This window comes from Psammomys obesus, unplaced genomic scaffold (genome assembly GCF_907164565.1).
Source record: "Psammomys obesus unplaced genomic scaffold, mPsaObe1.curated_primary_1811, whole genome shotgun sequence".
NCBI classification, from domain to species: Eukaryota; Metazoa; Chordata; class Mammalia; order Rodentia; family Muridae; genus Psammomys; species Psammomys obesus.
The window spans coordinates 5,139,956-5,163,159 of record NW_026591918.1 but is presented as its reverse complement, the minus strand read 5'-3'; the positions used below and the strand labels follow the sequence as shown (position 1 = coordinate 5,163,159).

Sequence of the window (23,204 nt, the reverse complement as noted above, 5' to 3'; positions counted from 1 at the left end):
TGCCTAATAAGTAATGCAGGTTCAGGTAATTATGTACTTTGCATGTAAACAAACTATCATGGGAGAAAGTTAAATTTATACAGTATAACCAGTTGCTGAAGTCTTACTATTATTTATTAGTGTTTGAACTCAGTGTGGTTTTCAGTCTTCTCCATCGAGTTATTTGCTTGCTACCCACCACCATCTGTTTATAGTGTTACCTGGGAAAGATAACTGAAATAAAAATGAAGTGGGAGGTAATACTTAAACCACCATGTTGTAAAGGTTGGAGTATTCAGGTAGGACTTAAGGTTAATGCTTTTGAGATAGTATTTTTATCCTAACATCTTAATTAGTGCGTAACATTTTCTTTTGTCTCTGCCTTAATATGTTTTGGCTTTATAGTTTAGTAATTTTATTTTCTTTTGTAGAGCATAAATCAAAAGTTTCTGTGAAGGTAAGCCAAGTGATTTTGACCTTACCTGTTTCCACATGTAAAATGCATATTTTCTTTGGTTCTGTTTATTGAGGCATGGTCTCTCAGTTGGACCTGGAACTTGCTGGGACAGCTGGTCAAGCTAGGCTGCTCTCTCCAGAGGATTCCCTGTCTTTGCTTTTTAACTGTTGGACTTACAGATGGGCCTTGATAAGTACCCAGCATTTAAGTATTAATGTGTGCTCTGAGCATCCAGATACTGGTCCTCACGATTTCATGGCAAACACTTTAATCACTGGGTTAGCTCCCTAACCTGAACTTCATCTTTATAGTGTAAGAAGTATTGATGAACTTGGTAAGAGAGCAGCATACTACAAAAAGGTGTTTTGTGACATTCTTTCGTCCAGGAAGCTCATGGGAGTGATTGGGGCCAGGTTGCTTTTCTTGCTCAGTAACCTGAACATAACTGAATCTGTATAGGAAAGTCTGACTTTTTTTTTTTTCTTTCTTTCTAATGTTGCCTCCTTTCATTATTCCTATTTGGCATTGAGCTATAGGTACTGTTTAAAATTGGACCAATTGTACCTTGACATGGCACAACAGGAATATGGCAAAATAAGCCTAGTTATTTTACTCCAGTTGGTAGGTTTGTGTCCAGCGGAGATTTTCAGCAACTGTGAAGCTCCACCATGGCCTAGAGCTCCACTCTCGCTTTATTTGTCTGCTTCAGAAAAGGGAAAGAGAAAGATCCACGCTTGTTTCCTAAAAGAGCATGGGTCATGTATGACTATAGTGAAAGACTTAGAGGCGTTCTAGAGAGGCCTAGGAAGGAGACAACCCTGGAGACTGACTCTTGCCTGTAGGAAATGAAGAGACAGCTCATCCATCATGTGTCTCTGTAATTAGAAGCTTAGAGATGTGGAAGCTAGTTTCTAGTTAAAGAAGTAGAGAAGTATATTCCAGGCTTACAGGAAATATTACAAAGTGCCAAGTTATGAAAAGTTGATTGTAAAAACTGGTGTACCTTGGGGGTGTGTCGGATATAAAGTTTAGGTGGAGTTTGCACTTATGCTCAAGGACCTTGAAAATGGTGACTTACTATAGGGGAATCCATTAAAGACTTTTTAAAAGATGGAATTTCACTGTGTAAGTCAGGCCAGCCTAGAACTCCATTGTCTCCCTTCCTCAGCCTCCCAGTGCTGGGATTACAGGTCCGCACTACCAAGCTCAGCTCAGTATAGGATTTTTGGTAAGGGAAGTAGCCATAATCTAAGTTTTCTTTATAGGGGAACACAACAGGTAGCTCTGTAGGACATATTATTATAACGGGACAACCAGCTACTTGTCATTCACAACTGTGTAGGGAGCACCTGGTCAGACACTGCACTTACATGGTGGTTCCAGGGAGGAAAGGGTCCAGAAGTGGCTTTTAATGTCTGTTCCTGAGTATGCCACACTTAGCTGATTGAATGAGATAATATGCTTAGAGAACTAAGGTGATGAACTGTGACACACCAAAGGCTCAAGAGTCAAGACAGCAAGAATTGGAGAACGACAGTGACTGGAGATGAGCTGAGGTGGGAGGCGTGGGTCGCCTTTTTGGATCATGTGCAGTATGTTGATAATTTGATAAAGTGACTTTTGAAAAACTAAAATACTTGTTTTGGGTTTTTGTTTGTTTGTTTGTTTTGTTTGAGACAGGGTCTCCCTACATAGTCCTATCTGTCCTGGAACTTGACATGTAGGCCAGGCTGGCCTCAGACTCACAGAGATCCACCTGCCTCAGCCTCTTGAGTACTGGGATTACAGGTGTGTGCCACTGTGACTAGCTCTAAAATGACTTAAGTCTAAAAATGAGGATGTAAAATCTTGTGTTCTCAATTTTCTTGAAATATTGGAGGCTCTTACAACCTCTTCTTGTGCAACTGTGCAGGGTAACTTGGAAATATGTTAACACCTGTTATATGAGGAAAATGTCGGTTTCTGCCTCATCTAACTTATGGCACATATTTAACTTGTCACCTGTCATTTCGGTAGTTATATTGAAAAAGCTCCAGGGATGTAAAAAGTACCCCCAGAGGCTGATATTATCTAACCCTGAAGCCGGCAGCTGGAGAGATGGCTCAGAGGCAAAGAACACTGGCTGTCCCTGTAGCATGGCAGCACCTAACCGTCTGTAACTCCAGTTCCACAGGATCTAATACTTTTCTGACCTCAGTGGGCCCAACACACATTTAGTGCATAAACATACACACACACACACACACACACACACACACACACACACACACACATTCTGTATATATACACACATACATACGCAAAAATACTAAAGCCAGGAATAAACAGGGTGAGGAGATAAGGGTAATAAAGAAATCCTGTGGGTGGTGGCTGGAGGTGTTTTTAGAAAGTATCAAAAGGAGCTTGATCAAAGAGCCAGGATGGTTGTCTGCTTTGCAACTTATTGCAAGAAAGGGAAAGTTTAAGTGATGAAAGGTCTCAGGGTATCTAATCCACTGTTTGACAGCAAGGATTTTTTCTTAATAATTTTCTTGTATTCCTAACATTTTTTCATAATGTTAAGCATAGAAGAAGCAAGTAGTTTAAATGACGGATAGATGGGATAGACAAGATATAATTTAATAATGAAAACCCAAACTTAGACTTGTCTTTATATACATAACAAAGATATTTCAAAACATATATGCTATATATATATATATATATATATATATATATATATATATATGTTAATTAGCTAAGGGAGACCTTGAAGGAAGAGGGTCAAACATGATCTCATGGTTGCTGTTTGAGAATAAAACAATGGTGTCATAGAAATGTGAGTATTTTTGAAAAGGAGGCTAATTTGGAAGCAATGATGACTTCAGCGGCATATGAGGCATAGTTAAGGACGTTCAATCAAAATGTATTTAACACCCATCCTGTTGCACTAATGTTATAGGTACAGGGGATAGACAGGGGAACAAATAAAACAAGTCTGTTCTGTGGAGTTTACGTTAGGATGGTGTGGAATGGAAAGAACTAAGAAAAGTAAGTTAATGTAAGATGTAAGACAAAGGTGCTGTGGAGAAAAATGAGGGGAGAGACAAGGTGACATAAGGAGCCTAGCAGCACTGGGAAGGAGTAAGAACTGCCAGAGGGTAGAATAGGCCCGAGGGAAGGTCCTCGAGCGATGGTCGGAAGCCAGTGAGGGGAGGCGCTGCGCAGAATCTGAAGTTACAGTGTTGTAGCAAGAGAGACTGACTGAGCAGTGCTGCAGTCTTGTTGAGGTTGAGGAACATCAAAAAAGCTCATGTATTTGGGGACTAAGATAGAAAATGAGGTCAAGGGCAGGCGAGATAGTTCAGCCGACAGAGGTGTTTCCCTCCAAGTCTGATTCGCAAAGCCCTTACGGTGGAAGGAGAGAAACAATTCCCACAAATGATAATAAGTTAAAAAAAAATACTATAAAGAGCCAGGCATGGTGGTGCACACCTGTAATCCCAGCACTCAGGGAAGCAGAGGCAAGCAGATTGCTGTGAGTTCAAGGCCAGCCTAGTCTACAAAATGAGTTCAGGACAGCCAAGGCTACAGAGAAACCCTGTCTCGAAAAACCAAGCAGTCAGTCAATCAATGAAAATAAAGTTAGCTCTAAATAGGTATGGAGGCAGAAGTGGCAAGAGTAGATTACAGTGAGAAATTCAGTGCTGCCTCTAAGCATAAGCAGAGGCCATGGGAGGCTTTTAAGGATTAAAAACATGGTTTGAATTACATGTTGTAAATTAGTGTGTTGAGAATAGACCGGGAAGCAAGGGTGGAAGTGAGGATAGCAGTTCACGTGAGAGCTAGTACCCTAGGGCAGAAGAGTAAGGAGTGATGCTAGGGTGTGGTCAGATTCAGGATCCAGCAAATAGCATTTGACAGATAGTATCTACAAGGCTAGAGACATACATGGCTCAGCATTTCAGAGCACTTGATACTCTTGGAGAGGACCCGGGTTCACTTTCCAGTGCCCACATAGTGGTTCATTACTGCTGGCACCAGGCACACAGGGTGCATATATATGTACAGGCAGAATGCCTACACACACAAAACCTAAAACATTAAAAAATATAAACAGGGTATATGCAAGAGGAGTCAAATATAACTGCAAAGTTTTTGTTCTGGGTAACTGAGATGGGGGATGTCATTCTGAGCAAAAGAGAGGCAGGCTTTGAAGTATCTACGGAAATCCATGGGGCTGGGCCAGGAAGGCAGCTTAGTATAGCGCTTGCTGCAACAACATGAGAACTCTACTTCCATCCCCAGAACCCAAGTGAAGAAGCCAGGTGCCACTGGAAAGGCAGAAATGAGTAGACTTGGTTTATTGGTCATCAAACATAGCCTACTTGGAAATTCCAGGCCAGTGAGATATCGTGACTCAAAAACAAGGTGGAAGCGGGCATGCTAGTGCACACAATTAATCCCAGGACTCAGGAGACAGAGGCAGGCAAATCTCTGTGAGTCTGAGGCCACCTTGGTCCACAAACCAGTTCTGCATATTGAGATCCTGTCTTGTGGGGTAAAGATAGACATTTTCTGCAAAACAGTACCTGAAATTGTCCTCTGACCTCCACGTGGACACACATGCTCACCCATGCTCACCCATACACATGAGCTTGTGCCTCTGGCACTTCATCTTCAATAGTCAGAAGGATGGGTAGTGAAGAGAATGATTAGGAGAAAGAATGATGACACATACTTTGATTGAGAGACAGGTGTGTGTGTACACAGACACACACACATAGTAGGTCAGAAGAATCAAATTACAGAGTTGTGGAGGTGAAATAGAGAAGGTGTGGAGAGTAGTCAGCTACTTCAGGTGCAGCTCATAGGTCAAGTAAGAAAAATTGGGAACTAGTTATATATTTAGCAGTATAGATATTACTGGGGACCTGGAGCAGCGGTGGTGTATGGGAAAAGATCTGGTTGGAAGGAGTCTTAGGAGAGACAAAATGAAAGCCAAATGATGATGTTGTGTTGGTGTTGGGGATAGAATTCAAGGCCCAACTCATGCTAGGCAGGTTCTCGAATACTGGGTTCTAATACCCAGAACCCTCTCCTTACTTTTTACTTTTTATTACAACAGAATATCACTAAGCTGCCCACACTAGCCTTGGATTTGCAACGTCCTGGCTCAGCTTCTGGAAGAGCTGGGCCTGCAGGCCTGTATCAGCAAACCTGGCTTGAGGTTAAATATTTTCTAGATAGTAAAATAATAGCATGGTTGTATTCAGTTACTTTTGAAGCAGCTGAAGAGAAAGTTTTTTAGGAGAAAGTGAAGACTGTCAGGAAGTGGGAGAGATCAATTGGTCAGCCATCAGTGCCTTGTCCCCAGGTGAAATCTATGGGAGGTGGAGAGACGGCTTAGTAGTTAGACACACTGAATGCTCTTCCAGAGGACCTGGGTTCAATTCCCAGCACTCCGGTCTCTGGGAATCTTGAGAAGGGGATCCAGAAGGTGGTACCCGTCAGGCTTCCTCTACTATAGGACTTCTCAGCACTATACACGTTATATACATACATGCAGGCAAAACACCTGTACATGTAAAATAAAATTTAAAATGAAGACCTTATGGATTGTATGTGAGTAGAAAGGGCCAGTAGTTTGAGCACAGAAGTTAGTAGAGAATTGATGACAGACTTCCTTTTAAGATTATTTTTAGTCATATGTGGACATGTGTTTTGGCGTGTGGGCCTGTGCACATGAAACGTCAGGGGCCAGGAGCATTCGACCCCCTTGAGTTGCAGTTGCTGACAATTGTGAGCTGCCTGACCTGGGTGCTGGGAACCAAACATGGGTCCACTTTGGTTTTCTTTAAGAACACTACACACTCTTGGCCACTGTGACATCACCCCAGCTCAGGGACAGAATCTTCGAGTCAGCTTTTAAATACTTAGGTATAAGATTTTCAATTAAATTGTTAAATCTTCAACTGAGAATAGGATAGGGGGAATATGAGGGCTTTTGTGCCTGAGGAGAATGAGTGATTACTAACGGTGAGAGGGTTATGGATTTGGTAAATGTAGGACTGGGTAGCCTATTGGATATTCTTGGTTACAAGTGTAAATGAAAGCAGTGACCATAGTCTCTCCGTTGCTGCTTACAGGCTGTAGAGAATTGGACTTTTCTGGAGTTGGGTTAGTATGTGAGATGGACTGCAGAATAAAGAAAGAGAAGTGAATCTAGCTGGTGGTGGTACTTAAGATTGTTAGGAAGGGAAATGAGAACAAGAGGGGGCTAGCATGGGCAGGATAGGTCCTGCAACAGGTGAGCAGCAGGCAGAGTTGGATGTGGGCAGGAGTGAGCTGGAGAACAGGAGGTGGTGGTCCATCTGGAGCTTGAAATTGTGGGTCCTAACAGGGACTTCACAGTATCATGATGGTGGGGTGGGGACTGAGGCCATATGGAGGAGAGCGTGAGGGAGTGAATGGCCAGGAGGGTAGAAGAATGACCTGTGAGGATGTGAGCACAGCAGAAATTAGCACAGGGCTGGTATTAGAGAGAGGGGGACCCAAGTAGCTAGGATAGTCAGGGAGAAAGGACCGATAACTTAGTGTCCCCCAGTGCAAAGCTGGCCTAGAGTGGACATGGCCTAGACATACAACCTTCTCTGTAGCCCTCACTATCTGGAATTAAAATCATTTCTCACTGTTGAATCTTTCAGGAGAAAGTCTACAAAGGTGAACAACATCTTATGGCTGTAGTATCTGATTGAGCAAAATGAGAAGTTTAGAGGCCTGATCTATCACAGATTTTAAAAATGATGATTGTTGGAGCTGGGGAGATTGCTCAGGGATTAAGAGTTCAATTCCTGGCAACCACATGGTGGCTCATAACCATCTATAATGAGATCTGGTGCCCTCTTCTGGCAGGCAGAACACTGTATAAATAAATAAATCTTAAATTTAAAAAACATATTTAAAAAATGATGATTGTTAGCTGGATGTAGAGTTTCATAGTGTCATCTCAGAAGAGATGGGAGGAGCCAGGCCAGCCTAGGCTACCTAGCAATACTGTCTCCAGACAAAATGGTCATGTGAGTTTTCTTTCATGCACTGTCATAAAGAATAAAATTTTGTTTTAACAGATGGGAAATAAGATCAAGATTGCAAAATGTCCTTTCAGAGCAAAACAAACTGGACACATTCTAAAATCAACACAAAATACTTACATTGGGAATGAAAACCTTTTTCAAAAGAAGAGATTTAGTTCAAACACTTCACAGGCAAAACCTGAAAAAAGTACATCAACATTTTCACCCAGTAAGGATTTAAGTAAGCAGTATGCAGAAAAAGACTGTCTTCATTTCCAAAAGGAGATTTTGCCCACAACCTCTAATGTACAGAAGATTATAAGCAGCACAGATGCTTGTCTAGTGGCTAAACAGAAACCTTGCAGAAAGCACACTACGCCCGAAAACATGAACAGCGGTTTGGTATGTCTAACCCAAGACCAGCTACGGCAGATTTTGATGATGAGTGTAAACCCAGGAAACAGATCTCTGTCCCTGTCTGAAAATGGAAAGGAAGAGGAAACAAGTAAGATTTTCCTTAAACTTTGTTAACTATTATTTTGCCTAATATGTACTTTAGAATTTCAGATTCATTGGCTTTTTTTTTAACTGTGCCTCTTAAAATCTAATTTAACATGCAGTAATATTAAGTGATTGTTCACAGTCTTTTCCTTATGTATAAAATATATAAAACTGATTTATAGTTTTGCCATATTTTAAAATTAATGCTCAGCTGGGTGTAATGGTACACACTCAGGGAGGCAGAAGCAGGCGGATCGCTGTGAGTTCAAGAACAGCCAGGTCTACAAAGCAAGTCAAAGACTGCCAAGGCTACATAAAGAAACCCTGTCTCAAAAAATAATAATAATAAAGTAATGCTCAAAATATTCTTTTTTTAATTTTTGAAACAGGATCTCTACATAGCCATGGCTGTCCTGTAACTGTGCATAGACCAAGATTCCCTTGAACTCACAGAGATCCACATACCTCTACCTCCTGAGTGCTGGGGTCAAACGCGTGTGCCATGATTCCTGGCCTTAAAGTAATCTTACAATATCTGTTTTGGGGGCTGGAGAGATAGCTTGGCAGTTAGAATATCTATATAAGCCAGATATGGGTTTCAGACCTGGACTCCCTGGACTCAGCAGACCGAGGCAGGAGGAGCACCACAAACCTGAGGTGAGCGAGGGCTGCATGCTTATCAAAAGATAAGCCTCTGTGAAGACTGGAGTGACAGGAATGCACTGTTCTGGCTGCTATTTGTATTAGCTGTTCATTCTTGTCCCGTGACTGTACCTTTCTTTCACCAGTGTAAATCACAGATTTATCCATAGAAATAGTATTGTAGCCTTTCTGTTTCACCAATCAAGGTTATGTTTTAAAAACCTAATTTCAGCTTTGAGCTAAGGAATTGTGACTATGAAAGTACTCGAAATACCAAAATTTTAGTAAGTATAGTGAGATGAAAGAAGAACTGGCAGTGAGCACAAAAGGACCACACAGCTAGCGTGGGGCCAGGCAAGTTCCGTGTGCCCTCACGCGTTCACAGTGGAGCTCCTTCTCCCAGTCTGTGTTATTTGTAAAATAAAGGAAGTTGGCTTTCTTTAGTCTGGAATTGTTGCTCGGGATTATATCTCATTGTTAGGTAAAGTGAGAGTTCACATCAATACAGTTAAGATATTTTACTTAACCATTTTATGTACTCCTTCCTCTTTGAGAGAAGTAACACATGCAGGAGGAATCACAATGTTTAAGGTAAAATATGAACCTTCTAATAAAGCACTTGGTTTAGTTATGGTAGCTGGGGCACATAGTTCCCAGGAAACTTCCACAGGTAAATAAGAAAAACAAGGTCCTGGGTCTTTATTAAACTATTTGCATTTGCCTTTTTTGTATTGTGATTTATATTATGATATAGTTATTTATATAGTTACAGATAATATGTATTTTTAAATATTATCAGTTAAGTCCTAAATATAAAGTATTTTGGCAAGAGTGAATGGAGTTTTTTGTTTTGGTTTGTTGGACAGACCTCATGTAAGCAGGCTGGCTCTACTTCCTGAGTGCTAAGACAGGCATGCTCGACCCTGCTTGTTTACACAGTGCTAGGGATGGAATTACTTACTGGTTGGGCATAGGAGACAATCACTGGCTGTCCTGGAACTCGCTCTGTAGACCAGTCTGGCCTTGAACTCAGAGATCCCTCATCCTCTGTCTCCTGAGTGCTGGGATTAAAGGCACCTCCACTGCCCAGTGCTTTCTTTTTTATTTGATGCTAAAAGTTGTATGGCTGTGGCCATGAGTCAGCTGTTTAATCTCTGGGCTCCAGTTTCTCTCTTTGCTTTTGATTTACTTATCTATTTAGAATAAGGTCTCATGTAGGCCAGGCTAGCCTCAGTCTATACAGTAACCTGTCTCAAAACAAAAAATATATCAGTTTGCTGCCGCTACTGCAGATACTGTTTTCAGGATGGTCTTGAACTCCTCCTGTTTTCAGGGTGGTCTTGAACTCTTCCTGTCCCTACCTCCCAAATGCCTTTGAAGCCATAGGTTTGCACTATGTGCTTGCTGGTTTATGTGGTACTGGGGTCAAACCTAAGGCTCTGTTTCTGCAAGGCAGGCCCTCTATTCACCAAGTTACACTCTAGCCTGTTGTTTTCTTTTTCACTTTTGAAATGCCCTCACGTAGCCTAGGCTGGCCTTTAACTGCTGATCCTCTTGCCTCTACCTGCTGAGTGCCAGGTTTGCAGGTATGTGCCGCTATACCGTAGCTTCTGGATTTTTGTTTGTTTGTTTTTGGCAGATATTTCAAGGACTGTTTTAAGAGTTTATTGTTGTTTGAGACTGGATCTCACTGTGTAGCCCAGGCTGAATCACAAAGATTGGTTTGCCTCTGCTTCTTGAATGCTAGGCCTAAAGGTCTGCAGCTCCGTACTTGCCTATTTTTATTTATTTATTTTTTTTGAAGCAAGGTCTCACTCTGTATCGTAGGCTTGCCTAGGACTTGCCTTTATTTTAAAATATGCATTTTATTTCCTAGGTCAAGATAGTTTACATTTAATCGGTATGCCTGGTCAGCCAAAGGATGTGAGTGTTACAGGTATACTGCAAAAAGCGGAGGCTGCTTCACCCTCGTCAAGTGAAAATGAGCATGTCTTCAGTAGAGCTCAAGAGGCATTTCAACAGTGTGAGCAGAAAGTTGCCATGTAGGTGACTCATGTATTTCTGGGGTATATCTGTAGAATATGTAGTTGCTTGTCCATTGCATGGGAATTCTCTGAAGACTTGGCCATTTAAACACTTATTACTGAATATTTATGCAGTCAGTCACATAGAAACAATGATAAGGTTCCTGGGTTTTTATGTGTTTGTGTTTTCTCTTAGAGACAATGAATGGAAACCAGCTGACATATTCAGTACTCTGGGGGAAAGGGAACGTGATAAAGGTTTGTTGGAAGCAAAAAGAGCCCAGTGGAGAAAAGATCTAGGTAATGTTTGTACCTTTTATCATACTTTTGCTGGCTCGTGGAATATTGGTGTTGTGGATAATATCTTTCAGTGTATTGTCTTCTTGTCTGATAACATTTGCCATATGCAGTTCTCTGTAAACCAAGCAGCTTTGGAGTTTCACCTTGCCCTCTGTCTTTGGAGTTTCACATTGCCCTCTGTCTTTGGTACTGTGCAGTGTGCACCAAGAGCAGCATGTCACTAGTACCCTTCTGGAGCACTGCAAATACTCCTAAACCCTCTGTTTAAGTTTTTCTGTTATAGAAATCCTGTGGCTTGAGGTATGGCTTTATTAAAAAAGTGTGTGTGTGTGTGTGTGTGTGTGTGTGTGTGTGTGTGTGTGTATTATGGTACCTAGGAGCTTTATTTTTTAGAAAAATTAAAATTATGTGTGGCTTGTATATGTCTGGGTCAGAAAACAATTTCTAAGGGTCAGTTCTCTTCTTCTACCATGTGGGTCTTAGAATTGAATTTAAGTTGTCAGACTTAGTGGCAAGTGCCTTTACTCAGCCATCTCACTAGCCTATAGCTTCAGCTTTTTTTTCCACTTCCAGCAGTTAGTGAGAAATGACTAACATCCTTACTTTGTGGTAGACCCTTCTCGGAAGTAGGCAATACTATTACTACATTTTATGGAAGAAGCTAAAGGCTAGGAGGCAAAATAACAGTTTTTCTGTTACCTAGATAGAAAGTGGTTGAGCTTGAGGTTGACCCTGAAGTTTAGCTATGTACCTGGTAAGTCTGTTAGTAATAACATAGGAAGGTAGAGCTGCAGAGTGGTTAGCACAACAAAGTATACTTCGAGAAACTGTTTCACATGACTGATAAATAAAAAGACTTAAGTTTGGTTCTGATTCAGTGTTTTCTTTTATACCGTATCCTTCAAAGTTCCTTTCTGCCTTGTTAGGCATCTCCTCCCAAACAGACAAGAGGTGACTAGCTCTGTGTTTTAGTTTGCACTCTTTCAGAAGGTTATGATTTGTTTACATGATTCTTTTTTTTTCTTACAGTTTTTGTATATTTTTTTAAAAACCACATTATTTACAGATGAACAGGTTGCTTTAAAGAAGAAAGAAAAAGAAGCTTCTCAAAGATGTAATAATCCTTGGAGAAAATCTGAAATGGAACGTGAGAAACTTCAAGTCCTTGATCAATCTAAGGTTAGTATATCAAGTTCATTCAAGCATTCTTGTGTGTTTGTGCATCCTAGCAAAAAACATCTTTTTTTTCAAGACAGGGTCTGACTAGGTTAGCTATGGCTGTCCTGGAATTCACTATGTAGAAAAGGTTGGCCTTAAACTCACAGAGATCCATCTGTCTCTACCTCCCAAGTGCTGGAATTAAAGACATATACCATCATGGCTGGCCTTTATTACAATTTTTAAAATGTGAAATAGTGTTCAACTTATAGGACATACTTTGTTCTTTTTTTTTTGTTTTTGTTTCTGTGGCAGGAATTTGTCTGGCCTCAAACTTGGGGCAATCCTCCTGCCTCAGCTGCTTTGTGCTAGGATTCCAGGCATATGTCATCATGCCCACCAGTATACATTTTCTTTTTAATGCTTATCGATTCAAAACAAAACCAAACCCTATACTTTCCTTAGGTTTGATATGGTACTTAATTTACTCATGGCACAAACTAGTCTTCTAAACTTCCCCTTGGGTTTATAAGTTGCCTTGCTGTATTACTAGGTTAAGTGTTGGGACCACAGCCACCTCCTCTAATCTCCTATAACAGAGTGGTATTGCTTGTTTACATTTATCATTTATTTGTGTGCTAAGTGTATGTGTATGCATGTGGGCATGAGTATACCACTCTGAGTGGAGTTTTTAGAGGACTTTCAGGAGACGGCGCTCTCCTTCCAGCATGTGGATCCTGGGCATTTAGTGCAGGTCTTCAGGTTTGGTCGGCTGTTCTCGGAAAGCTCATTAGAAGAGCCAAACTAATGCTAAAAGCAGAAGAGGAGACTTGCTCACTTTGCCACATTGGGAAAAGGGACAGAGATCCATCATCTCTCCAGATACATCTGCAGGGTCTTAACTTGGTAGGAAAGTGCAGATTAAGGTGAGGTAGGCATAACTAGACTTCTGGCCAAGGTGGTCCCTCACAGTTGTGTCAGTCTGCAGAGCAGTCTGCCAAGTGATAGGCATTTCTCTAGCTGACACTTCCTCCTCTGGCTCTCTCTGGGTTCCAGCCTCCTCCTCCAGTAGAGGGTTCATTTGGGGAGACCCATTGTTTGAGTAGTCTGATAGTCAAAAAGAGGGGCACAATGCCCTTTTAGAATGTATTCCTATTACACTAATATGGATTTAAAAAAGCACAGAACTCCACCACTGACTTTTGATACCTATCACAGGCTTATCATATCATCCATAAATGTTGACACCCCAGTATCCTTTAGGTAGGTAGTGCTTCTGGGACTTTAGGTCTTTATTGATGTTTTATTTTAGATAAGGACATGCTTTGTTTTCCTTCCTTTCCCTGCCTTTGTCCCTGTCTCCCTCCTGCTCTTTTTTCAGACATTCTGTCACAGGTTCCTTGTCAGGTGACTGCCTTCTGGGCTGATGAATGGCTGCTTAGAGATGTCCAGTCATTAGATGTTAAGTCCTACCTATGAGTACTTTGGATATTTAAACCTCTTAGTCCTTGATTTCTGTATAACTTATTTGCCTCAAAGAAATGATTCAGAGTCTCTCCTTTTTAATTGTCAATTATTATATATATTTTTACTTTTCAATCTTTTTTTTTTTTTGGCGTGTGTGTGGTTTGCTTGTACATCTATATGTATATTTTCAAGTTGTATATGTGGAAGCCAGAGAAGGACTTCTGGTGTCTCCCTAGATCACTCTTCATCTTATATTTTGAGACAGAATTTCTGGGGATTGACCTCACATGCTGGTTTATGGACAGGCTCCCCAACTGTCCAGCATTCATATGGCGATTTTAGACTCTTTAGGGCTTGTGGAGTGGGTTTTAGACTCTTGAGGGCTTCTCTACCCCAACTAGTTCCCCAATAATTGAGACAGAAGCCTCTTGGATCTATGAAAGCTTTAAATCACAGTAACTGGGTAGGGTATCAACCCTCTAAGCTATTTTGTTATTTCCCAGCCACACACCCCATGTTACTTGCCTAATTTGTTCCTGTCTGGCTGCTTCTGTTCTATCAGGCTAGCCCTCAAGGCCATGTGCTCATGGTCCATACTGACCCTTCTCTTTGGCTTTCTCTCCTCCTGCTACATCTTCTCTTCCTCTCTCATCATCCCAGTTTGTGTTCCCGAGACCCCAAGCTTAGGAAGCTTAGCTCCTCCTCTTCTGCCCAGTTACAGCAACTTTATTAACCAATCAACTTTAAATTAGTAGAGCAAAGGTTTACACAACAAAGACTGGTGTGGTGAGACCTCAAGATCTGGGCAGCAACCAGATCGTGGTGCCAGTGATTAGCATTAGAATACACAGCACTAGACCAATTCTCAACAGTCCATACTTACCCACAGTTACTGTCAAGGGCTTGTATCTGTGGCTCAGTAAGTGGAAGTCTGAAAACTAAAACACAAAAACCCCAAAAAAAGATAAGCAAGAAAAAAAAGGGTGCTGAGCAGAGGCTTTATGCATTGTGAATGTGATAGGCTTTGGGGGAAGTTTTTGTTGTTGCCTTTCCTTTTTGTACATGCTAGGCTAGGGGTACATCTTCAGCCCTTGGAGAAATATTTTATTGTACTGTTTGATTGTATTATGTATCCTACTGCTTTACTGCACACACACACCCCAGCCTGTGTGGAGATGAGTAGAAAACATTCAAGAGTCAGTGCATTCGGGACTAAATTCATCATGCTAGGCAAATGTCCTTGCTGAGCCATCTCACTGGGCACCAAGGTCGACTTGTACCCTGGGAATAAATAAAGACACAAGTTATTAAAAAGTCATTAATATGTGACTTATTTAAGGTCTCTATTGCTATGATGAACAAAACACCATGACCAAAATGTTGGGGAGGAAAGAGTTTATTCTTTTTACACTTATTTTTTTAAGATTCATTTATTTATTATTTATATGGCATTCTGCCTGCATGTGTACCTGCACACCAGAAGAAGGCATCAGATCTCACTATAGATAACTATGTATAGTTATACATGAGCCACCATGTGGTTGCTGGGAATTGAACTCAGGTCCTTTGGAAGAACAGCCGGTGTTCTTAACCCCTGAGCCATCTCTCCAGCCTGTATTCTTCTTATATTTACACATTGCTATTCATTGAAGGAAGTTGGAACAGGACCTCAAGCAGGGCAGGAACCTGGAGGCAAGGAGCTGAAGCAGAGGCAATGGAGGAGTGCTGTTAACTGGCCTGCTCAGTCTGCTTTCTTATAGCACCCAGGACCACCAGCTCAGGGTTGGCACCACCCATAATGAGCTGGGCCCTCCTACATCAATCACTTAACTAAGAAAATGCCCTACAGCTGGATCTTATGGAGGCATTTCCTTAATTGAGGTTTCCTCCTTTCTGATGACTCTAGCTTGTGTCAAGAAGTTGACATAATGCTGTCTAATACAACATGTAAGCTCCTCAAAAGACTGGCATGAATTTAAAGGAACAGTTTATGAACACTTTTAAAAAAATAAGAGGCCATCTGGAACAACTGCTGCTGAAGAGAGCCCAGTAGTTAAGAGTGCAGGCTGTTCTTATAGAGGACTGAGTTCAGTTCCCAGCATCCATGTATTTCATGAATGCCTGTAACCTGAGCTCCAGGGCACCTGACATTCTGTTTTGGACTCCGGGAACCTTCACCCATGCACGTAGCTGCATTTAATACATGTAATTTAAAATAGTAAAAATCAGGGCTGGAGAGATAGCTTAGTGGTTAAGAGCACTGAATGCTCTTCAAGAGGACCCAGGTTCAATTCCAGAACTCACATGGCAGTTCACAACTGTGTAACTCACTCACAACTGTGTATGTGTGTAATTGGGTGAGTGGGTGACACACTCATCCAGACATACATGCAGCAAAACACCAATGCACATAAAAACAAACAAACAAAAATAATAAAAATCTTAAAACCTTATGCTAGCATATTAGAGAATTTTGATGCAAAATGGGGGGGGGGGAGCAGTGATCAAGTGGTACTGTATTCCTGTAGAAATTGAATCCATTCTTAAAGTGTCCATACTCAGGAAGCCTAGGTTAGGGAATCATAAGTTTGAGGCTAACCTTGGCTGCCATGTAGTGAGCCCTTATATCAAACCAGAGATGATGAAGGGATTGAAGGGAGCCCCAGCAAAGTAAACTCCAAGCCAAGATGTACTTAAAATAGGAAGGTTTTCAGTGTGATGTTTAGAGTAGTGAGCCTGATAACCAAGACTAACAAAATATTTTTATATTAAAACTTGAATAGAAAATTAGAAAAATTATAAAGAATAATTTGGAGAGTTGGGTTTATCCAAGGAATGTAAGCTACTCTTAATATTCACAGGCTATTGATACTCATAAGCTTAATAAAAAAGTTGGGTCAAGCTGTGTGATGGCGCCACATGCCTTTAATCCCAGGCGGAGGCAGGAGAATATAAGTTTGAGGCCAGCCTGCTCTACAGAACTAGTTCCAGGACAGCCAGGGCTACACAGAGAAGCCCTGTCTCAAAACAACAATAGCAAAAGGCCAGATTAATATTAATATTTAAAAAGTCCCTAACAGCATTAAAAAGATGATCTACAAAGCAAAATGATGGGGCTGGGAAGATAGCACAGCTAGGAGGCCATGAGTGGTAGTGCAGTCCACTGCTGGGGAAGAGGAGACATGCAGATCCCTGGGCTTGCTGGTCATCAGCTCAGCTTGCCTTAGGTCCTAGTGAGAAAGCCTGTGTACGAAAGCAAGCTGGATGGCTCCCAAGAAGTAAGCAACAGTTCTGCGTGACCTCTGCTCCCTACCTCCCCCACACAGAAGAAACAAGTGATGACTTGATTTAAAAAAAAAAAAAAGTGCTCTTAAATTACCTACCTGGATGAAAGACTTATGTCTAGGATATATATTTTTAATTTGGCAAGAGATTCTGAGTAGCTACTCCTAGTATGGTAAGCAAGCATGTGTAAAACTAAGACTTTGAACTGTATGCTAAACTTTTGAGTCATTTGGTTTCAGAGGCTTTATGTAATTTTAAATTGAAAGTAATTTCTAAAAATTTAAATATAATTACATAATTCCCCTCTCCTGTATTGCCCCTTAGCAAGTTCACAGCTTTCTCTTCAACCATTGTTGTTACACATGTGTGTATACATATATGTGTGTGTGTGTGTGTGTGTGTGTGTATTGTTGTTACACAAATATAAATACAAAAATATAAATACAACCTGCTGAGTCAGTTTACTGTTACCTGCATGTACATATTTCTAGGACTAACCACTTGGTATTAAATAACTGGGGGTCTCATCCCTGGGGAAGGCTAATTTTACGCCTTTGGCTTATAAGTTTTCACCTATGGGTGGAGCCTAGACATTTCCCCCTCTTGGTTGGGATGTCAACTGTTTTTGTTTTCTTTAAGCAGCAATGTTGAGATTTCATGGGTATAGCTTCCCTGTCATAGCTGGAAGGCACACAACAGACTTTTTTATTTTTTTCCTACTCCTCTGGCTCTTATCTTTCCACCTCCTCTTCTGTGATGTTCCCTGAGCCACAGGTGTGGGTGTTGTGTTGTAGATTTATCACTTGGACCTTTGACAAATTGTGTCTTTCTGTAATGATTTTCCACTGCTGCTGCTACTTTGATGAGATTTGATGAGGTGAGTTCTACACTTACCTGTGGGTATAATCGTAAGTATTTAGAATACAATTAGGAACTACACTGGTTTAGTAAAGTGGTAGTTGTAGATTCTCTAACATCCATGATCTCGTTAGCCATATGTAGTTGACTAGGTTTACAGTAACAAGCATGATTTCTTCCTGTTAAGTGGACCGTAAGTCCAGTTAGACAGTTGTTGGTTGCCACCAAGATAAAAGTGCCATTATTGTACCTTTAGGAATATTTTGCTCTGCTGGTCATTGTTGGGGCATCACAGCTAAGTAGGACTATTGATTGCTTCCTCTTTAGCACCTTATATATTATGCTTTTGGATCAGTTCCAGCTTAAATCCTCCAAGGGTGTGGTGTCTTCAGCAATATGTACTTACCTTTAACTTCTGGGATGCAACCAAGTAGAAATACCCTATGTTGTTTTGAGAGATGACTTGGACTCTACTCACCTGCACCTTGAAAGGAGGTTCTCATTCTTGGTACTAGTAGTTTTATTAGATAATCTAAGGTTCTTCTTGGTGGGGGTACTATGACCTCAAGTGTATAACTTCATTTAAACGATATACATTTGTATGTACATATGCTTAGATGTAATTTTAAGTAAATATAAAATAACATTTGTAATATTCATTATTAAGTAATAAATCCCTATCACATTTAAGCATCCCATATTACGTTTCCTCCTCCTTCCTCCCCAGTTGAGGTCCCCAACCTCATTTTCCCTTATTACCTGCCATTCCTCTCCATAGAGTATTCCTCACCCCACCCCCCACAGTCCTGTTTACTTTCCTAGTTTCTCTAGGTCATTGATTCTCAACCTTTCTAATTCTGTGAGCCTTTAATGTAGTTCCTCTTGTGATGACCCCCAACCATGAAATTATTTTGTTGCTACTTCATGACTAATTTTGCTACTATTGTGAACCATAACATAAATATCTGATATGCAAGATATTTGACATGTGACTCCTGTAGGTGTCAGGACTCACAGGTTGAGAAGTACTGCTCTAAGTTATATATCTATACCTAAATATTTGGAGCTAGGAACCACAGATGAGAGAGAACAGTCAGCATTTGTCTTTCTGTTGTCCAGGTTACCTCACAGTATAATATTTTCTAGTCCATCCATTTACCTGTACATTTTATGATTCAAGATTATGCTGTTCCTTTTCCTTTCTTCCTTCTTTTCTTCCCTCTTTCCTTTTTTCCTTTCCTTTCCTTATTTTCCTCTTTCTTTCCTTTCCTTTTTTTACAGCTGAATAGTATTTCATTGTGTCTGTGTACCACATTTCATTCTCCATCAATCAAAGACCATTTCTCAGCTATTATGAACATTGGTGAGCAAGTACCTGTGAAGTTGGGTGTAATTTTGCTTGTTTTGCTATTTTTATTCTTGAAATATCTATGCAGTCAACAGTGTATTCTTTCCCAAAATTGTATTTATATAGACCACATTAAGTGAAGAATCAATTAAAGAAAACATTTTATTTCTGTGTACTGTGTCCTCCACCCTCCACCAGTATATATAACACAATTCTGAGGGTCAGATTGTCTGCTTAGTATAAGGTCAGATTCTTTCCTCAACAGCACTACTTTTCCTAGGGATAGATGCCTTGGTAGGTTAGAGCTTCTGAGTAATTTGGTAAGCTTGACACTGTAGAGGCCTGACTTCAGTTGGTTACTGACTTGTTCAGGAATCAGGACTGCTGGAGTCCTCTTGCAGAGACATCAAACAGGAGCAGCAGAGAAGATGGAGTGCAGAATTGAGTAAACAAGTAAAAGATGACCAGCAAAGGAAAACAGAGGGAAAAAAATGTTATATTCAGAGTTATCTCAGGAAGTTTATAGCATTAAAGGAAATAAAATTCTAAGTCTTTACTCACATAAGCTTAAACATTCTAAAATTATTTGGTGAATTATACATTTATCCTTATGAAAATTTTCATTGAATGTATTTGGTTTGGTTCTACATAGCGTTTTAAAACTTGAGAAATGCATCTAAAGATTACAAAGTCATCTCATTACGCAGGAACAAAAGAATGCAATTCTGTTAGTCTTTAGGATGCATCCACTGATGGGCTTTTTAAGCACACACATCTGCACCACATGTGTGCAGTGCCAAGGCCAGAGGGGGCGTGGGATCCCTGGGACTAAACTAGCAGGCAGTGCCTGCTGCCCTGTCGGTGCTAGGAACTGATCCCAGGTCTCTTCCTAAAAGAACAGCCACTGCACTTAGCCACTGAGCCGCTTACAGCGCATCAATGGTGACTTTTAGACTGTGTTTGTCGTTTATAATTTTGTATGGGAATAGTTGAAAAAGTTCTAAGCATTTCCTATTTTTCACTCTTAGGGTGAGGAAGATGACAGATGGGCAATGCATTTCGATTCATTAAAGAGTCATCCTGGTTCTCAGTCTCGACTGTCCTCTCAGTTAACACACCAACACCTGGAGTCGTTTTGTGTGTCTCCTGACACTCAGGAACCGGCTGATGTCAACAGTGTGTATACACCTCCACCTAGAATCCAGGTGGAGCCTTCAGAGGAAGAACAAAGAGCCAAAGCTGTCATGGATATGGCTGTGTCACATGGTCAGAAAACAAAGTAAGTATTTTTTAGTGTTGATTCCTTTAAGAAAGTATGTTTGAATAGGACTGTCACTATGTCCAGTTAGGTTCAGTTTGGTATTTTTCTTTGAAATAGAAATGATTAGCAGGTGTAGATTCAGCAGAAAACTGGTTAACCTTTTGGGAGTTTTGAGTAACAAATGTATATATCGTTACAGCTTTCTCCGTTCTATGACGGCACTCTTGGACCCAGCACAGATTGAGGAACGGGAAAGACGCCGACAGAAACAATTAGAACATCAGGTATTACACTTAAAATTGTTGTTGTTTCCATAGTATGCCTCATATTGTAAAACATTCTTTTTCTTAGTAAGTCATGGTGGTGGCCAACATACACCTAAGTAAATGAAAATTAATTTTTTTTTCCTGAGATAAGCTTTAATGTATTTTAGGCTGGTTTTGAACTTGCTATATAGCCAAAGCTGGTGTCGAATTTTTGAGCTTTGTCTCCACCTCCCAGATCCCAGAATTATAGGCATATATCACCACACCCAGCTAGAAATCTGATAAAAATTTTCACCTTGAGTCTAGTTATATCCTGCTGTAAATCCAGTCTCTTAACACAGCTGCCATCAGATTAGAGCTAAGTTTGGGCTGAGGACCAAACAGTGTTATTACCATGCTGCCTGCCTTCTGGTGGAGCCTTTACATGAGTGTGTGGTACTGTCATTGTACTATCATTAAGTGCTGGCTAGTTCCTCAGAGTTCTTTTCAGGTCTTTGAAAGAAAACACATTAAAAAAAAAAAATCAAAGTAGACTTCTGACTAAGCAATCTAGTAGTAATATAAGGCTGAGATTAAAACTTCTTTCAGGCTGACATTAGAGGGACTTAATGTCTGAGTAACTTTTTGGTGGTTCTCCTCTGAAAAATGTCTGTGTGGGGTATGTGTTTGTGTGTAAAAATGAACTCTCACCATGTTGCTCAGATGTGGCTCAAACATTTTCTTACCTAAAAGTCTTCTGAGTAGCAGGAGCCACAGACAGGCATTTGGCAAGTACCTGTATTAAACACAGGCAGGCATTCCGCAAGCAGCACTGTGCCCAGAAATTCTTTGTAAACATTTTATGTGAGTAATCTGGGCCACTTAATTTTTTTTTTTCTCGAACTCAGTGAAAGCTGAGAGCATCTCCCATTTATCAGTCAGCGTGCTGAGTACTGAGGTTATTTCTTTAGCTGGTTATTTTTGTAATACACATGCTAAGGAAGCACAATTCTCCCCCAACCTTGCTGTGTGTATAACTGATAAATTATATTCTCATCATCAAAACCAGTGATGCCTGAGGTTTTGTGACTATAACTTGTAATCATTGATGACTAGAAAGCGATCATGGCTCAGGTAGAAGAGAACCGCAGGAAGAAGCGGCTCGAAGAAGAACAAAGAAAGAAAGAAGAGCAGGAAGAGGAGCAGCGCTTGGCACGGGAACGGGAGGAGATGCAGAGGCAGTATGAAGAGGACATTCTTAAGCAGAAACAGAAAGAAGTAGGTATTGATAGTGGAAGTAATGAAGAGGCTGAGGGTCTGCCTGCAATTTGAATTGTGCGGCTACATGTGGAGACATTAGGTTTGCCAAGGTCATATTCCTCATTTGGTCCAGATTTCAGATGCTGCACACGATAATTGTGTAGCTACATGTAGAGCTAGCCATGTACATCTAGGCAAGGTCATAATCTTCACATGGTCCAGATCTTAGATGCTGTGCGCTTGGCCTGTTAATGGGAGATGGTCAAGGTGAATGCAGCACCAAGCTTCACTGTGATCTGGATAGAAGATACACAGATAACCTACAAATAATTGTAAGTATTGGGCCTGCAGTTTGGCTCAGCAGGTAAGGGCTTTTGGCCACCAGTGCCTGGATCCCATGTTCCAGGAGAGGACTGTAAAAGTTGACTTCTGACCTTCATATACACACTGTGATACAACCATTACCTCCTCCTCACCCTCCTAAATAAATCTAAAGTAATAATGATTCTTGATACTGAAAAAGAGTAATGATTGGTTGGAATTGCTGATGAAATTCCTGTGTTAGAGGCTTCCTTTGGGCTCAGTAATAGCCTTTTCAAAGAGTTGATGTCTTGCTGTCTAGCAGAACTCTCCATTACTGATTCAGACAAAGAAGGTAGGGTAGTCCAGGAATTGTGTCTGAGCATATCATCCAGTGATAATTCAGTTGTCAGTTTTAAAAATACAAAGTCTGCATTTCCTTGCCAGTTTTCACTTGGTACCCTTCAGAAGTTGGATGTGGAAGGGGGACATATGATATGCAGTCCAGTTTCAGTAAGTAGGCTGATACAGCTGGGCATGGTGCTGATGCACACCTGTAATCCAGCATTTGGGAGTTCAAGGGCAGCCTGGTCTACACAGTGAGACCCTGTCTCAAAGCAAGACCAAAAAACTTAAAAGCATTTTGGAATTTTATTCTCTTAAAAGACAAGAACTTTGCCCTGTTGACTGTTCTCCAACTAATATCTAGACCAGCATCTGATATGAAATGCTGAATGGGAAGTCACTTCAGTTCGTGCACTTGGTAATTGTTTTGCTGTGCATGTTAATCTTGATAGGAAATCATGACTCTGAAGACAAATGAGCTATTCCACACAATGCAGCAAGCTCAGGAGTTGGCACAGAGACTAAAACAGGAGCAGAGGATCCGAGAACTGACTCAGAAAGGACATGACGCATCCAGGCTGATTAAAAATCTTGGTGGTAAGTGACTAATCAGAACTAAATATTTTTAAAGAAACTTAACTTTTCACCTAAGCCAACTTTATTTTAAAAAGCTGTCCTGAAAACATTTACACTTTGAATATCTTTTTCACAGAAAATTT

At 40.8% G+C, this 23,204-nt stretch overlaps 1 protein-coding gene across 3 annotated transcripts in view; it reads left to right on the top strand.

The window, feature by feature from the left end:
- The window catches only part of Ccdc66 (coiled-coil domain containing 66), a 33,270-nt gene that overhangs the window by 1,132 nt on the left and 8,934 nt on the right, over positions 1 to 23,204 (top strand). For 2 of the 3 annotated variants that reach the window (XM_055612460.1, XM_055612459.1), the window contains 8 exons: positions 7,546 to 7,996; positions 10,511 to 10,676; positions 10,855 to 10,958; positions 12,025 to 12,137; positions 20,103 to 20,353; positions 20,535 to 20,619; positions 21,697 to 21,858; positions 22,938 to 23,082. In XM_055612460.1, the coding sequence (XP_055468435.1) occupies positions 7,546 to 7,996; positions 10,511 to 10,676; positions 10,855 to 10,958; positions 12,025 to 12,137; positions 20,103 to 20,353; positions 20,535 to 20,619; positions 21,697 to 21,858; positions 22,938 to 23,082 (1,477 nt within the window). Of the gene's footprint in view, positions 1 to 410; positions 437 to 7,545; positions 7,997 to 10,510; positions 10,677 to 10,854; positions 10,959 to 12,024; positions 12,138 to 20,102; positions 20,354 to 20,534; positions 20,620 to 21,696; positions 21,859 to 22,937; positions 23,083 to 23,204 lie in introns of all 3 variants that reach the window. The other variant, XM_055612458.1, reaches the window with a different exon arrangement.